We start from the raw sequence: 18,939 nt of genomic DNA, 5'->3' as shown, positions 1-18,939 counted from the left end.
ATAAAACGTGCTATAATGAGTAATAAAGTACTTATTTTTACTGGCTACTTTCAACTGCTACGTTAGCAAACATGAAGATTCCTAACAATTTAATTAAAGGTATTAACAATTGTGTAAATGTCTATTGACTGTCTAACGTTGACGGATGTTGAACAAACCCCATACAACTGAGAAGAAAACCTGAAGTCTGTTACACCACTGCTATTTCGGGAAGGCAAAGATACCCATGAAATTTCAGTCCCAGCAGTGACATAGATGCTTTGGACATATTTATTAATATTGTGTACTTATGGTCTACAATGAATATTGTAGCAGTGCTGGAATAAACGACAACTTTCCCCTGTAAATTTTTTATTTATATACTGTTACAAGCGAAACACAGAATTGCTAGAACTAGAATAGTAAGAGAACTCCTTTCTTTATCATCTTGTTTTGTTTGAAATTGCTGTGTGAAGAATTAGACTGAGAGTTTCCCCTGATTTGTCACATAGTAAAACATTTCTGAAAATAAAAGCTAGAACTGTAAAACCCCAAAATCGAGCAAAGGACAAACATATCACTGAAAATAATAAGCCAAGTTTTTTTCTTTAACTCATTAAATTTTAAGTTGATGTCCGTCTGTGTAACACTATGGTGATATTTTGAGAAAAACACATTGCTTTTCGAAAACAACGTACAGACGTTTTCATCCATTAGGTATAGTTTTAAAAATGTGTCTGCCTATGTATATTTCTATAAGTGTGCGTATGTAAACATTATTTATGATGAGTCCAGAGTCTGTCTATCCCTAACTCTGAAATTTCACTACAATTTCTGTTAACTATCACATCCATATCTCACGTTCATCTGTCATTTTGTACTGCCTTATGTTCCTTTTGGTAGGGAGAAAAGGGAGTTTCTGATACATCTGCTTATGAAAATGTTGATTATTTAAGATTAATAAGCAGCTAAGAAGCCTTAACTGCAGAGAACCCTGGGGGTTTCTGGGCTGGGAGAGTGGAAAATCCCCAAAAAGGACAGGAAAGAGATCTAGTGTTAGAAGTGGGGTTTAAGAACTGAACACAGACAAGACGCATAGGGTGCTCATAGACAAAACGGAAACCTGACCACAGACAAGAAAGACAAACACAGGGGAAACATTTTGCACTAAAACATTTGAGCAAATTAAGATCCCTCGTTCCATGACCAGGCCATGAAAGAATCTCCTCTGTGGCATTTGCTCTAATGTCATAATACAGCACTTTTTTTATCAAATGGCAAGTTCAAAGAAAGATTATTGGAAAACATTATCACTGCACTGAATTCAAGTTATTATGACATACACTTAATGTTTGTCATTTATCAAATACCTCAAGCAACCTCTTTTTTAGGCTTCACTCAATTTGTTAGCTTAAGAGGCCAGCCCCTATTGAACCCCTAGCCACTTAACGGGATTGTTTTATGTATATTTTATCAGTATTGCTGTATGGCAGCCAAGTTTATAATAACACCATGTGTAATTCTTCTGCAAAGCAGACAGATTTTTAAATATAATTAAAAAAACACCCAAAACATCAGTTCAAAAGGAAGGCCTTGAAATCCAATTACACTGTCCAATTACATCAATACAACCTGAAATTATCAAAAATAATCTATCTGGACCCACAGGCACACATCTTCTTGAAATTCAGAGTGTGTGTCTGTGTGTGTGTGTTTAGGAACACTTTCCTCTCCCTCCTCCTCTCAAAATAAAGTCTCCTCTTGTTATCTTTTTTTCTGTACAGATTTTGAAACAGTATAGGTCCTTTTTGCATTCGGTTTGTTTGCTATATACATGAAGGCACAAATTGCCTTTTTTTTCTTGAAATTCTCATACAAATCCTTCAGCTGGGGCTTTACAAAAAACATTCCCACCGCTACAAGAGTTAACTACCCTGTTTCTAGCACTGACCTTCAAGCCCAACACTTGGGAAACACAGTAAATGACTGACATTAAAGTATCTGACCACTACCTACAGCACAGGCTGTTCAGCTTCCCCCTGGTTACCCAATGGGGAAAGTCAAGCACCTCTGGAGGGCAACTCGCTCCCCCTAGCACTGGGGGGAGCGACCACCTGCCAGCACCACCTCCTTACACCAACTGTGGGGAGGAGCCCAGACAGTTCACAAATACTCAACATATCACTTTCTGATAGCTGAGGTAAGGCAAGATAAAACCTATCCAAAGTTAAGACTGAGCCTGATTTCAGGCCTGTCACGTACAACCTGCCTAAATGTGTGCGTGGACACAGTCAAGCTACTGTGGCTGATGGGGTTGCTGTTTGTCAGCTGAGCTGTGACAGCTGCCTTGGGTATGAATTCTTTTGTGTGTGTGTGTGTGTATGTGTGTCCCATTTATGAAAAAAAAAAACCAACACAGCCCAGTGTGAACAAATTAACCAGGTGTACGGGACAACTGCCCACAGCTTAGCGGATAAGCAAGTATTCATTAGGTCACAGTAATTTGCTCAGTCAAGGCCATATACCCTCAGCTTGTAACAGCTCTGAGAAAAAGGCAAAGATGACAGTTTATTTAATCTCTCTATCACCTGGAAAGTACCACTTTTGCAGCATCTGAACTCTGCAACATAGCCTTTTCTTTACAATGCTGTATCATAATGTCCCTTTATAGGCATTACCTTTTACAAACTTAACTGCATGGTGCTTCTGGCTACTAGCAACATAAACTATTTTAACTTTTGCTCTTCACAGAAAAATAACTAATTTCTTCCCTAAGCAGATGTAGCATTTCACAGTCTTCATCCTGGAAGTGCATAAATATGAGTCCACATTTTCCACATCCTGTTTTAAAACTTGACCTCACACCTTCTTTATCTGACTCTCAACTCACGATACCTTCCTAAGGTAAAGGAGTGCATCCCTGCTCATCTCTACAGCATTATGGTGCTTAAGAGACTTCCAAAGAGACGCAAAACCTGTATGAAGCTAGCGTTGTCGCCAAGGCTGGTATATCTGCAAAGAATGCTACTGTGAAAAGAATTTCCAAAAATTGTATTTCCTCTACAGAAAAGGAAATAATGGGGGAGTGGGAAAACTGCTCTCATCACTGTGACCTACACTGCAAGATAATGCATTTCATTTGAAAGGAAAAAAAGAGAATAAAGTTGTCATACACTTTGAATTTGGTACAGAGCCCCGGCTTCATGTCTCCCAGTAAGTGCATCATGGTGTCCAGTAATTCACGACTTGAACTAACCAAGAACTCACGGCCACATGCCAGTGCTGCCACATCTGTGAGAGAACATAAAACATCACCATGAAAATCTCGTTTAAAACAAAAGTTTATGCTAACAATCAGGATCACTAAAAAGATACGTCAGCTGTCAAGAATGAACCACGGCATCTATATAAACTTCGAACTATATTAAGCTATATAGCAAATACTGAAGCAGCAAATTATCCCGGTAAAACTCCTTCATAATTCTACTTCGATAATTGAAATATTTATTCAGCGCGGCCAGGATCCTGATAGTAACAACACAGTGAATTATGAAACAGAAGTCTGAATTGATCCACAAATAATGTGGGACTGAAGCAAAGTTGACCCCCATTAGAAGTCCCACTTTAAAGAAACAAGACTGCAGATTGTTTTACAATCACTCAATCCAATATACCTGGCACATTACAGAACCAAAACTCTCAAGGACCTCTACTCAAAAGTTCATTTCCTACCTCTCTGCAAGTGCTGCATTATTCATGCACAAACCAAAAGGCAAAAAAAACACTTCCACAGACTACTACTCCAGAGCAGCCTTCGCTTTAATGTTTTCCCTTACACTTGCCCCACGCTTTAGGGCATCTTTATGGGCAGGAGGTTTTTTCCAGCAACCCAAGTTCCTTTGTACTGAGCACCTGGCCAAGCCTCCTCCAAACATGCGAAGCGTGGTGTATGCAACTCAGGACAGAACTTGGCTCCCTGGCCTCCCATTCAGCTAAGTATGGGGATCTGCTGAATGACAAGGTTCTTCCATTTCCATGCAGCTGCATGTTCTCTCTCCTCTGCAGGTACATCATGATGCCTTTTGGAATCCTTAGAATAAGGAGAGGTACTATGGACACAGCACATAATTACTGTTATGGCAACGTTTGTGCATGCTGGGCTAAGACTGCACTGAGAACTTCTGCTCTGACGTTTTCTAACTTCTGAATACTTGGTGCTTCACGACCTCCTCGGTGTTCTTTTAATATAGCTTTCTAGAGTAACACTACTTTATGGTGTAACTAGGATGATTAGACTGGTACCTTCTACATCATTAAACTGACCGTATTCTTTAACACACTTGAGTTTCAGCAGCTGTCTTTCTCAAATTACAGAGACAAAGACAGACATCTTGGGAACATAAAATTCACTGGCAAAATTTAGATCAGCTTCAGTAAAGCAAGACTTTGTTTCACCGTTCTGATTCCTCCTCAGGCAGAAACTGAACACCTCCTACCCCCCTCTTCTGAGAGATAACATTAACTTACTTGTTACAATCCCTGCCAAAGCTAATACAAACTGATTTTCATCAGAATCCAAATCCTGCTGTTTCATGTCTTCACTTAGTGACTTCACAAAGCTCTCCATGGTCTGTGCAGTGATTGTGAAAAACTTTACTGCTTTACTCTGCAAGTGTGGAGAAAAAGAATATTATACACACTACAGCAACTATGGTTATTAGAAGCTACAGTAAAACTGGGCAGTTGCAAAATTATTAAAACATACAGTCACTCTAAAGAAAAAAAACTTTAAAAACCACAAAACACACACACAAAAACCCCCACCACAACACAAAACCAGAAAACAAACACCACTCCATTTGGGGTATCTTGGTTGAAGAACCAGCCACCTGGTACAAAGCTCAGGGCAGGTGAAAGAGCCTGGTCAGAGGTATAGACAGAGCCCACAAAGGATGGAGAAAACTGTTTCTGTTTATTAGTAATTCTGATCTGTAAAACATTGATGTAACGCTATTTCCCACAAAGTATGCTGGTTTTTTTATAACAAAAATACCGTAGCAGAGAGCCCATAATGCCAGGTTTCCCAGTGTCTTTAATAATGCCGCCAATTGTTTAATGAAGCAGCTGAAACATTTAGTCATTCCTGGCAGTGACCCAATGGGACAGCCCAAGAAATGCCTGAACTTGTATTCATTTTGCAAAGTGACTGGCAATTCTAATATTTTGTCAAAAGTACTGCTTTGACAATATGTGAAAAGCTACTGGTAACATTTATTTATTCCTCCACTATTGTACATTCACCCTATCAAAGATGTACACTTCCTGAGGGGGTGACTCCAGCAAGAAAACGTAAATATCAGGATCAGCCAATACTCACTATCTTCACAAATGATATTGTGGTCCCAGAATAACAGGAATGAGGACACCGTGGGAAAAGAGAATGGAAAAAAAGTACACTTCTGCATGTGCTGGATGTACTTTATATACTTGTATGGACACCACACCTCAAAGATGGAAATTTTAGCATAAGCAGTGACTATAGTTCAAGAAGCAGAGGCCATGAGAAAAAATGAAGAGAGCCTACTATAGCAGATTAGCATAAGTTATTGTGAAAATATGTATTTACATGGGAACATAAGATTAAGTACTAAGCAAAGCAAGCAGTTGGTACATTGCACAGAAAACAGCCAAAGTCTTCTATGTGTCCATCTCTTGAAGTGCCACTGGTGTGCTCTCTGCTGAACCTTTTAGAAATGGCCATTAATTAACCAGTAGTGACATTTGAGGATCTGGAACAGTTAGACCAACCAGGTTTATAAATAGCAAACATTATGTACTCTGTGCAGTCTCTTATTAGCTTGACAGTATTTTCATGGGACTGAAGAATGTCTCACCCAAAAACACAGAGATAAGGACAGTTCTGAGAGCAGCCATTAAGGTGCTTGAGCTCAAATGGTGCAATGAACCCTTTGCTGTCCCAGTAACTCCTGTGTGAAACATCAGTTAACATGCAAAATTGCTGCTATGAAGTATAAAGCCGTTTGTCATCATAGCAGATAACTGAAGTAGCAGACCATCTTGTAGGATCCAAAATTTCTCAAGTTGAAGCAAGCCTTGATGTCCTTCTGAAATCTATCAGTTTGCATTTCCATGTGAGAGCCCTGTCACGTGGATACCTGGTTGAATTTTTTTTGAAAGACATCTAAAACAATCTCATGGGAATTAACTGACTTCTTTTTTGTCACATCCAGGTAGGCCTTCTTGAAAACACTCTCTCAGGCTGCTTCTCTGAATGTTTCTTCAAGTTCTCTCTAGAAATGTTACACACAGGCAGAACCAGTAGGCACCTCTCCCCCTGTGCCTCAAAAACTACTTGTGTTACATTTCAAATCTGCTGTTCAAGTTTCGACTTTCCCAACCTGTTTGGACACAAACGGTATATTCGTCCCAGGCATGATATCAGCCAATCTGCATTACAGAACTGTACAACAGACCTACTTCTGTATCTGTGCAAAGACTGAAAAAGCTTCAGCACTGTGCCCTAATGCATGAAAAGATTTTGAATTGACGTCAGCCTCTCCACATGCTTAAATATGAGAAACAGTTTCAAAGTGCTCTGGATGTTCTCGTTTGTATAGTCCATAGCACCTTCTCAGGGAAGGGGGGAAGATGCTACAAGCTGTACAACTTGTCCAAAAAATAACCAAGCCAAAAACTTGGTATGACAAACCTCCACCGTCTTTTAATAACCTGACTCACTGCCATTTGTTATCTGTGTTTGATGCAATGCCATACAAGTTGTTTATGTTTTTCCTAGTAATCTTGTTGCAAACCCTTATCATGTTAAGTGCACCATCACAAGAAAATGATGCCCAAAAACTTTGTGATGACGCTCACCAGAAGTGTAGCAGTTCAATGGGCTCTGATGATTGATGGGAATGACTATAGTAGAAGTATTTTGCATTTCAATCAAATCTAGATACAAAAGTATTGCATCTTCAAAGTTGGGCTTTTTAGCCTTATACAAACCATCAGCTAACAGTTTTGTTTTTATCTAATTCTACTTAACTTGGATACTAAAGACTGCTTTCAATAAGGCTTCTACTAATTTTACTCTCACCTTGTAGAAATAGAGTCATTTTCATCACTGCTAGCATTCTGTTTGTGGGAAACACACCACTTCAGTACTGTTTCATAAGTCAAAAAACAATGGCTAGTCACTAAATATTGTTGACTCTTACAGTTATAAACTGTTCTGAAAATACAGAATGTATTTTTACACTGGTTTTGTTGCTACATGGGGGTTCTGTAACTGCTGCTGCTTGGATCTATCATCATCACAGCTCATCACCAAAAGGTATCACAGTACAGCTTTCTAACGTCCAATGTAAAGTTATAATTGTATTTTGGTGCACCCAAACTGGAAAACCTCTTACAAGGACACTAGTTTACTGCTTACTACAATTAACTAATCCTATTTACTCAGCTGTTCATCACGCTGCTGAAAAAAAATCAAGCCAGAAGAAACTGTGGCATCAGTTTACTCAGACTAAATGCAACAATTCCTTCTTATGTTGGCTGTGACAAGATTGGAAAACCAATCAGGCCTTTTTCTCTGATCCCTTCTAATTTCATCAGCTGCACTCTGCAGTGAAACTGTGTTAGTTGTAATATTACTACTGTCATTAAGTGTTGGTTTTGGTTTTTTTGTTTGGTATTGATTTTGTTTTGTTTTTTAATCTACCTGTCCACATTTAGCATTGAAGATTTAATAAGATTCACTAGCAGCTAGGCTCTATAAATTTCCAGAAGTCATGCAAGTATTCAGGCAGGACAAAGATTTAAAGAAGTGGAGGATCACTGGGTATGTCTTCCTTCCATGGAAATAGCTCTTCCAATCTTTCTACGGGCATGGGAACTGCTGCATGTGTCCAAGAATTATTTTCTTCTTCTGTTAGCTTGCAAAGATATTTACATTGTGCTAGCTGTAGCCTTGGTTCTACTTTGACTGTGTGGTGGAAAACAGATAATCCTTGCTTGGTAACATAAGAATTAATTACTGCATTTATTCCCAGCCTGCTTCGTAATACTTTATAGTTCCAACAGTTCTTAAATGAGAATGGATGGGTCTCAAAGAATAAACAATTCAAAAACGTTTTCACAACCCAATGAGATTCTGAAATATGTCCTTATATTAAAGCGTGTTACGGAGCAAGGTCCTTATTTTTAAGACCTAACAGCATTGCTATCAGTAAGTATTCACCTGCCATACTTACTCCTCCTAGAAGGGTTTTAACAGCTTCCTCGTTGCTAGAGACACCCCACAGCAACGTGCACACCGCTGCACCCATTTCTGTGCAATACTCCGCTTGCTGCAGGAGCTGCTGCTTGGCCTCATTCAGCTGCTGGCGGAGGTCTAGTTTCTCCTAGAATAGCACAAGGAAATTTTGGTTACACTTCATGTCAGGCAAAACAAGCTTGTAGGTTAAGGGACAGAACAAGAAAGATCACCGTGGCCATATATGAAATGGAGTGAGGGGCTGCAAACTCACAGCAGTTGCAGATACACACCTTCTTTCTTGAGTGATATCTAAGCAGTGAGAACATCGTGGAGGCTGACAGTAACCAGAAGCCTGTCCACGAGGTCAGGCCAAGTGACCCACCGAGACTGAGTGGCACCTACAGAAGTCTGATAGGAGACTCCACTCCTCCTAAGCAAATAGCTACACGTCTCTGGGAGAGAAGGGATTTCAGCATCAGAGAGATCAGCCTTTCCAGACACCTTACAAAAGATACTGGAAACATCTTGCAGGAAGAAAGGGTTGTTTCATTTTTCAGAATAAACTTCTGCCTTGGCCAACATGGCAGAGTTGCGGGATATCTAGGATAAACACTGTTGTCTCTTCCAGCCCTTTTCTATTGGCATTTTCCTGATTAACAGTGGCAAAGTAATACAGAGTCCCCAAGAAAACACACCTCAGGTTTGAAATTTGGAGGACCTTGCATACTAAGAAAGCACAGGCACCATTGTGCATCCATCACCTAAGTGAGCTGCTCAGCAGTCCTTACCGCAAGCATAAAGAGAGAACTGAGCAATCCTGCATGACAGGACACAATTTCAATTTGGCGGTACTTTTTTTCCCAATCACGTGGGAAATTGGCCAGAAGAATACCATGAGATTAGGTACAACTCTCGGTCTCACCAGCTTCCTACCCCAAGCCCCAGGGGTAGTGAAGCTGCTGCGCTTCTCAGCTTAGAGCTCCTGCAGACAGCGAGATGAAGGCAGGGATACCATGGTCTGTGTTCTCTCAGGGTGGCTGTGGGCTCCCTGCTAACTCTGGGGGGTGGTATTAGTGCTGCAGGGAAAGACCAAGGCCAATCAAGAAAACTGATGCTAAATCAAGTATTAAAAGAGAGAGAGAATCACAGATCACATGATGTCAAAAGAACAGAAGGATCTTGCTTTCCCCGCAGAAAGCACTGTCCTCAGCCCAGCCTCCCCTGTGTGTTTAGCTATCGGCATGCAGTCTGCGGAAATGAGAATGAACATTTTGTACATCAATTTTGAAAGCAAGTAAACAGAACAAAAACTTTCAACCGTGTATTCCCATGAAGATTTTGAAATAGGTGTCTTGTCACTTTAAGAGTTCACCTCAGTCTTTCATGCTGAGGGTTTGGAAAGAACAGAAATGTAAACTCAACTGAAAATTTATTTCATATGATACCAACCAGTATAAAGCTGCTTGTACTCTGTTATCAGTTACCTGCCTAGCCTCCTGTATCACACCCGACAGCCTGATTTGCATTGTTTTATCATGCTGCTAATGGAACACACAGCTTAGCATTTGTAAAGTTCAAATTTATCAAGCAGATTTCTGTGTATATTTACTCTCTGGAGTCTCTTTCAGCTTATAGTTTGATATATGCAAAAGACTGACACTTGCTGATGATTCCCTAGGCACTGAAGTCCCAGGAAAAGTCTCTTACTTCTTAATACTTTGATCGTTTTCAAGCAAGTTATCAAAATTTTATTTTTTACATAACTCACGGCCAGACCTATTGGCTTTTCTGCCACTGTATGCATCAACAAAATATCCACAGGCATCCTCCTGTCCGATCCTTAATTGTCCCTGCCTTTCTTTTCTGCACTGTCCTTGTCTTAGAAAATGTATCTTTTAAAACATTTTATTTGCATTTGGATGCTAATACTGAATAGTAAGACATAAAACTCTCTAATACCAAAGCTAGATTGCCCAACAAGGACACAAAGCTAGCACAAGAAACGTCAGAATTTTTAATACATCAAAAGCAGCATCAGAACAAAGGTACAAAGCAAGGAAAACAAAGTAGTACATTCAAGAGCCAGGAAAATGAACAGAGCCTGCAAAAGCAAATAACCCAGCTGGAAGCATCTCTCCTGAGAGTTCACATCACGAAACCATCACTGTGCTGTGCAACACCACCATCTTCAGGAAAGGGTCAAGGCACAAGAATACAGCAGTGCCTAAGTACATAACTATGAAAAGACAGTCAAAGAAGACATTAGCCAAGAATAACATGTGCACTTCAAGTTTTGCTCAGGTTCAGAAAGCACAGCAAATCCCTAATCAGTGATACAGTGCTGCACAGGAATTTTGGAATGCAAAACGTTGATGTATGATCTCCTAAGAAAAGGACACTGCTCAACTAGAAAATGCATTTATTTTATGTTTGCTCCAGTGAACCACTTCCTTTTCCTTCAGAAGATAAATATGTAGAAAATATACACAAGGATGTCCACAGCAGAACAGCAACCAAATGAAAAACACCATGCAAAGTGATTAACAGGAGAAAATAAAAATATATATATATAAAAAAATTAAAATCATATGTATACATACACCATCTTATTTTATCCTGAACAAGCTACAGGATTTCACAATGTGCATAAGCATAATCCACTCAAATACACCTTTGTGGCATATAACAGGAGCCATTTAGATAAGGAGTGTATACTACACAGCAGCAAAGGTATGAAGAGAAGAGTTTTGGTCAAGAACACCAAGATTATTCTTCGTAAACTATCCATACTTTAGCTGAAAGTTTCATCCAAAAGAAATCACAAACCTAAACCACTTGCCATTTATTTTGTAATATTAACATAAAGAGTGGGACCTGCTTCATTAATGCGCAAAGCAGCAACATTAAATCTTAGAGATTTCATCCTGGATGCTTATACAACTAAGGACCTGGGTGCAAGGCAAAGCTAATTGAGTATCTACTGCTGAACTGCAATAGATGTCTCAGAAGATACTTATTTTGAGGTAAGAAATATCCAGATAGACAACTATTCCATCATACTTTATATCCATACCAAACTGCATTCCAGAATGACTTGTCTACGCAGATACGTCCTAAAACTGCATGACTGAACTCTTCACTTATTCCTTTTCAAAAATGAAATAATTTCTGGATATTCATCGGTCTTTGTGCAATCCCAAGGCTAGCAGATGCTAACTGCAGAACCCCAACAAAGCTTCTGCTGACTACTGTAGATATTGCTATTAGCTCCAAGGAAATGAACTTCTGCAGCAAACAATCACAACCGATTTTCACACCTCTCAAAAATTAAGCCATTGGCCTTGTGTGATCCCATTTGAACCTCAAGAGATTCACAGAAGACCTACAGTCAGAGAAGCCACAGCCTTTGCTATTCCTTCATTGTTAAGAATCTCCCCTCTCATAATCACTAAATGCAATATTGACAGAGCAAAAGGAGTCCTGTAATTGTTATTTAACTCACAGTACATGGCAATTGGATCAATAGGTGCATTGAGAAAGACTATTAAAACTAAACAAAGGCACACGGCTTACAGCAAGCCAAAAGAGAGGCTGTTTTCATTTCGTACATTGTGTTGCTTACATTATGGTCCTCTTTGAAAACACATTAATACTTAACGAAACTCTAAAGAACTGATTCTGTGAAGGAACTTTTGATGCCAGCTACACCACAGTCTCCCTGAATACCCAACGTTTTATTTCAACACGTTAATATAAACAAAATGCTAATGGTTGATTTTTAACTTCATAGAGACAAAAACAAACCCTACCAAGAAGCCCGTAACGCAACCCCATACAATCACACCTCACACTATATGGAAGTTAAGAGAGACCTATGTATTTACGCAAGAGTTATGCACCTAAGTGGGAGACCGATTGTCGGTTGGTACCTTTGTACACATTGAATACTTTTTGGTACTGCGCCATATTATATTTTGTCTAGTTATAATATCCACTCATTTGCTCTAGAAATATCACGGGAGAAAAAAAAAACATCAGTCATGAACTTATAGGTAAGTAACCTACTCATCGCTTGACTATATAAATAGAAATCTCAGATTGTTTTCCAGGCTGAAGCTGTATTTTATGACACGAACATGAAAGACTGATCATTACTTCTTCTGTTATTAAAACTCAAGCATATGGGTACAAATATTCTGACAGCAAATCTACCTTCTTCTCCCTCATGCAATCTGCCTGGGCTGTTTCCAGACGGGCTCTGAAGTGTTCACAATCCATTTTCAGCTGCTCTATTTCCTCCTCCTTTTTCTCCATGTCTGTGATAGGACAAATTGGATAAACAAAGTAATAAGTTATGACCAACTGGCTTGCACTAAAGAAAAAAGAGTCCCAGAGCAACTTTAAGGAGGTGCTTTAACTATTTGCTTGTGTCAGATCACCTCCTCGTGGCTAAACTGGTGTATCACAATTTGTCACATTTCAATAGTTCTTAGAAGAAACTAAACGCACATGATGTTTCTGATTTAAAACATGGAAAGACTGAAAGAATCATATCTGGCTGTTCAATACTGTGTTCCTATAAGACACCATTCTGGAACTGAGTTTTGACTCCTCAGGGATTTTTTAAAATTTACTCAATTTTATACTTTTTTTTGGTTTTCATGGTGGTTTTCATGTCTAGTATCTTTGAAATTCAGTGAGCATAGTGAAAAACGAAGAAAAAGAATACCAAGATCAGTCAAAAGTGAGTGTTTTAATATACAAATTATATTAAAAGTAAGAATGAAATGCAACTACTCCAAACATTTTAAATTAATGTTTATAAAATAAGACATTATGAACTACTTAAACATTATGTCACTGACAAGCAAATTCTACAATTCCCTTAAAAAATTAATCTTTGATGTTATCAGAACTATATTCCAATTTAGACGCTTTATATTACTGAATAGAAACCAAGTTTAAAGTATTATGTTTCACGATCATTATATCTGTTTTAAAGAATTCACATTAAAGGATATTTTTAACAACTGTTGCATATTGTATTTTACTTTAAAAACCACAGTTCTAGATGCTTAGTATTTATGTTGAAAAAAGGAAACACATTCCAAAAAGTAACGTCCAAACAGCATCTACTGTGATTTTGGTTAGCTTAAAAAACAAGTTTTACCCCACTTCAAGAGCCACACACTTGAACATAAGGGTATGTTCTATGGCTTAAAACACTTCAAAGACTTCCCCTTACATACAGTCAATATTTTTGAATGAATTTATCAAAGAGCATATCAAATTCAATCATTGAAAAATAATATCATTTTAAAAACCACAGTCTTTATTATCCAAAGAGCCTGGATGCTGGTGTTTTACTTAGTAATTCTATATCACTGGGAAATAAATTTCCTTCTTTTTTGGTCCTAATTGGCAAAACGTTATCATCTCAAATACATATATGTTGCTTTGAGTAGTAGGCATGGAAGAAGATATCCTAGTCATGAACAGCTTTTCTAAAGAGGCCGAACTCACTTCCACTCAGCCCTTCTGCAATTCTAACACTGACTTTTTGACAGAAACCAAAGAGACAAAGCGAGAGTCCTCTCCGAGGAAATACACATGTGCCAACTCAAAGCACTGAGTTATTTGCACCCTGCAATCCAAAAGAAAAGAATGAAGGGGGCAATAGATTGAGTTTTTGATTAATAACTCATGTCAGCAGTAGGAAACTTTAATTTCCTTCTGTCAAGTAAAGAAAATTCAGTCCCATGGACCGGTTACGATGTGGATGTTAATCCTAAGTACTTGACAGAAAGATGTCTTGAGCCAGTGTAGAGCACACTCTACTTATCAAGGGCAGACTAAGAACCTGCTCATCCTTGCCAGGTAACACATCCAGTGGAAACCAACTCCAGTGAAAATCTGTCTCGCTGCAAAGAAACAAGCTCTCCCAAGTGACAAGAATCACTTCCAGCCTTTGACAGGATGGATCCACTCTGAATCCAGTATCAGCACAGCCAGTAGACACACAAAGATGCCCCATCCTTTGCTGGCAGTCTTCAAAGGTCCTGGAACCAAAACTGATCCAGGAAAAGGGAAACAGTATTTACTACGTGTTAATACAATGCCACCCGGACTTTTTTGAAGTCTTCCAGAAAAAAAAAAAAGATGATGCTTCAGCCTCCTCTAAGGTATCACTATGTTCTATGACAAAGGAAACTATGCCTAGGTCCAATCTAGAGGGGAAAATATGGGTAATATCCGAAGTTGACAAAGAGAGATCTAGTTCCAGGTGTGTCTCATTTCTAGATGCTCCCCCCATTGCATCCGTTCAACTCTCCCGGCTGTGCACACCTTTGCTCTGAAGAGAACTCAAGGCTGCACGCACCAGTCCTGACATTGGACAGCCTCATGACACACAGCAGCAGACACCTCAGTGACACTAAGGACTGCGGCTGTGCTGCTGACTCCTGCACATCATGGTCCTGAGCCAAAACAGAGGGAAACCCATCAGGTTCTCCCACCAGCTGCAACTCACAAACACCTGCTAAGAAAGTTCCTTCCCTCTTGACACTAAAATCCTGTGCCTCCTTCTCATCCGTGCTGTTGGCACAGCCAGGAGCTTTTCCGGACAGGAGTTCTAACCTCAAAGCTCTGGGAGGTGGAGACCTGAGTACAATTAAGATGAATGCCAGCAAGTCATAGAATTCCAACTCTATTGATCCAAATGCTAGATCAATGTTAAATACAACTTTTTTACATTTCCGCCGTGGACAAAGTTCCACTAAACATATGCGTAATAATATTGAAAAATGTGTTGGAGCTATTTTTCTAAGATTCCCAGAGCCGAACACTCTTCCTGAGGAGGAAACAGTCCTTCATGCCTTGCCATGGCATAAAAAGAACATTTCCAGATCCTACATAACTTCTTGTGACATGGATGACATCTCAACTAGCAGCAGGAAAGGTTGTAGTCTTCTCACCTCTGTTAGGATTTGGTGGCATGGGAGATTCTTTCCAAAGAGTGGATCACTGAAGCAACTGGAAGCTCTGCCCCAATATGTTACTTGGTATCAGAGACAGGCCTTGAGGCTCTATCTTACTCTTTCTTACCTAGCGGTTGCAAGTTAATTTTCAACTAATTGCTTGATATTCCAGAAGAGATATACCCTCTGTAATCCATCTCAGTGCTTGTCCCGTGTCTCTTCAGACAAAACCAATTCCTAGGAAACCAGATGAATTGTGCTGCTGGATGTAACCTACAGACTATGGATGAAGCAGACTCAGTTTTGGTCCTGATGGCATGTTGGGAGTGATGACATTGTAGAATGAATAATGCACAGAAAATCATAACACAGAAAAACTGGATTTCGGAGACAGCAGTAAAAAGATCTTTATAACAGAGAGTCTTCAACTTTTTTTTAAAATTATATTTATGGCAATAAAAGCATACAAGCTAAAAACCAAGACTGGCTAAATACAACAATATTATCTGTTCCTTTAATTTTTTATCCACAGCTATTTACCATGGTTTTTTGCTGTGCATCTAAAGTGACACTTCAAAAAACAGAATGCTTTCCACCTGTTTTCAAAGAGGAATCTCTTTTTTTCCTGATACATCTTCCCTTACTGTCTGAACTAAGCATGGTTTTACTCACAGTAAAATAGTTTTGAAGATTAATTTGATATGTCTAATTATTTCTAATACAGTTTGTAATTTTCTTCATTACAAACACATTAGTTTACTGAAGCAGACATTGAACATGATAGTTTAATCTGGAAGATTTCCACAAACTTCATGACTATTCATAGGGGCATGACAGTTGGTTCTAAGTAGATTTGGCAGAAACTATAATAGCTTGTTAACATGGTACTACTCACTCGATTCAACAGCATCCAGTTTCTGGAACGTCGCCAGGATATCCCCATTCAGTATTTTGGGTAAGAAATCCCGCAATTGCATAACCTCAGTTGTCAGCCTTTCCAAATCCCTCCTTCTAACTTTAACAAATTCCTCTTTGGCCTCAGTCTTCTGAAATTAAAAATAAATCAATAAATAAACCACCACAAAGAAACCAACAGCCAACCAAAGACACTGTTCTGGCCTTGCAGTACTTTTCTGCTTGAACTTCTTCTCTCAGACAAAGATATCCTTCTGTATTACATCATTTCAGAAATTCATAACCTTGTAAAAGAGAAATATCCAGTAATAACTAAACCTGAAAGTCTCTGAGATGGACTCCTTTGACTCTAATCTAATTTTTGCCACACTGGCTTAAAGCAAATCATATTACCTCTATGTATATGTTTCTTCACCTAAAATGTGTGCAGTGTACCTCAGAATGCTGTAAAAAATAACATTCATATTTTAAAATGTGACCAGCTATGCATATGCCAAGCTATTGTTTCAAGACTGTAGTAGAATATACAACATAACTCAGTTTTTTTTAGTTAACTCAAATATTTGCAAGATCTTCAGTCACCTTGCTAAATGACAACAGCCCTTTTAAAGGAAATTGTATTTTTTCAAAATAATTAATCTTTTGTGAGGAGTAAAAAATATTTGCAACTGTTTGCAACCTAATGCCACATAAAAGTAATTTAATCCTGCATCAAGACAAAAAATATGTTTACTAATTTCCTCTTCTGCCAAACTATTGCTATAAAATAACTTTACTTCCACAGTCCAAGAGCATGTGCATTTATTTTAAAATTACAGAGAAATTACTGTACAAAAAACCTCCCAAACTCCAGTTTCTGGTGTATGTACACATGCACACTGCTGTATCTTAAACAGGCCACCATATACACACAGACATAAAACAGGTTTATCAACATTTGAATAAAACATTAATCATCTTATATGCTTTCACAAAGCAAAATTAAAACGTATCTTAGTACTGTTTTGCACTGCATTGAGAATGGCGCAGGAAAAAAATATGATCCTTTACGTATCATATCTTATTCCATGGGGGAAAAGGGTACTACAGAACAACACAGGAAACTATCTCCTACAGATACAAAACATGTCATTGCCACTGGAGTCCAGCTGTACAAGACAAATGGAAGCCATTATCAGTGGTACAAACAATGCTACCCTGGCACTTCTGTCCTTTCCAACCATTTCCTACAATTCTCTCTTTCTGCTTCCCTAGGTTAAAAATTTACTTTCAGTTTTGCTTTCTACTCTCTTTCTTTCCCATCTGTCTTTCAAACCCAGACAGTTACAGGGCCAGAACAGGCCAGTTCCAGCTTTCCCGGTTCAGAGGCATCAGAGCCGCAATAAAGGTACAGAAGAAAATATTTTAGTTTTTTTAACTTTAATTGTATGCTCCAAGCTGTGTTTAGAAAGCGCTTGTGGCAAAGTTAGAATGGCCAAGTACCACCACAGTACATGATTCAAGGAAAATACAATTCATTTAGGTCTCAAGAAAGTATGGAATAAACACATGGCAACAGAACTCTACAAAGGAAAATCATCTGCATGTCTGCAAACAGGAAAGACAGAGAAACAATTCAGTATTGCTCGAAATTATGGAGCACAATTTTGTACAGGCATAGAAACAGCTCTACTCACTAGCAGAAGCTGAATTCAAATAAAATACACTGCAGAAGTACTGGGGCTGAGATATGAAACATACAATAAGGAGAAAATTCTCATTTATAGTTCCCACTGTAAACATAGATCTTTGCGATACTGTGCTGCCAGGAGACAAGTTTTATTGTCTCTGGTTAAGCAGCTACTCAATATCTCCCCCTGCTACCACGGTATGTTAAAGGCAAATATAGACAAGAGAGTACAGCAGTTTTCTGCCCTTTACAGTAACGGCAGGTGACTGGATGTAGGAAATTTGACTTCAGTCTCACAGATCTCTTGCACAACAGCCAAGTCACTCCAGTTATGCACCCTGGCTCAGGACCTGCAAGAACTGAATCCCACTTCCCCGCGTGGCAGGGGGCTGAACAAGGCAGAATTCCGACACCCAGCAGAAAAACACAACCTGCCCTTTCTACACTCTCCCAGCGAGGGGGGTGTCTCTGGCACTCCCCTACACAGCCCTCACCGCGCTCCCCCCAACAGTGGGGAGGGGCCCTCACCCCCCCCGAGGTGCTGACCTCCTGCGTGCCCCACACAGTCAGCCCCCAGCGCTGGCCCGGCCCTGCCCTGCCCTGCCCTGCCCGACACTCTCCGGCCCCACGCCGAGACCCACTGCGCCATCGCTCCCTCAGGGCCGCCACGCAGGCCCCTCTTCCCCTTCGCCGGGGAGCCAGCCCCCCACGCCGGCGGGGTCCCACCACACCCCGACCCCGGGCCGGGCGCTGTCGCGATCAGTCCCGCGCCCACCGGGCCGGGCGGGCCGCGCGCGCTACCTGCGCGTCGCCCGCGAGGCCGGCGCGCCGCCGCATGGCGCCAGCTACCGCCGCCAACCTCGTGGTGGCGGGAAAGGCGCCCCTCTGGCGTCACTGACCCCGCCCCTGAGTAGCCCCGCCTCCTCCGCGGGCGGGATGGGCGGGGCCTGGGGGATACGGGATGGGCGGGATATGCTGCCGGGGACCGTCCCGCCCGGAGCAGCCGCAGCGCAGCGGGGCCTGCCTGGGGACGGGCTCGGCGGCGCCCATGGCCGGGCAGCGCTGTGCGGGAGCTGGAGGGCGGCCCGGCTGCGGTGTAGCTGGGGCAGGGGCTGGCG

The 18,939-nt window shown here is 40.3% G+C and overlaps 1 protein-coding gene across 2 annotated transcripts in view; it reads right to left on the bottom strand.

The window, feature by feature from the left end:
• HSF2BP (heat shock transcription factor 2 binding protein) overlaps positions 1-18,658 on the bottom strand; it is a gene marked incomplete at both ends in the record, with an annotated part of 31,153 nt that extends 12,495 nt beyond the window's left edge. The window contains 6 exons of one of the 2 annotated variants that reach the window (XM_080363998.1): positions 3,153-3,270; positions 4,507-4,645; positions 8,256-8,405; positions 12,473-12,576; positions 16,133-16,283; positions 18,623-18,658. In XM_080363998.1, the coding sequence (XP_080220124.1) occupies positions 3,153-3,270; positions 4,507-4,645; positions 8,256-8,405; positions 12,473-12,576; positions 16,133-16,283; positions 18,623-18,658 (698 nt within the window). The remainder of the gene's footprint in view (positions 1-3,152; positions 3,271-4,506; positions 4,646-8,255; positions 8,406-12,472; positions 12,577-16,132; positions 16,284-18,622) is intronic. The other variant, XM_080363999.1, reaches the window with a different exon arrangement.
• Positions 18,659-18,939: the final 281 nt, after the last annotated feature.

The sequence above is a fragment of the Nesoenas mayeri genome (assembly GCF_963082525.1).
Source record: "Nesoenas mayeri genome assembly, chromosome: 1".
Classification (NCBI taxonomy): Eukaryota; Metazoa; Chordata; class Aves; order Columbiformes; family Columbidae; genus Nesoenas; species Nesoenas mayeri.
Note: the sequence above shows the minus strand (reverse complement) of the source record. Positions and strands in the feature narration are given on the sequence as shown.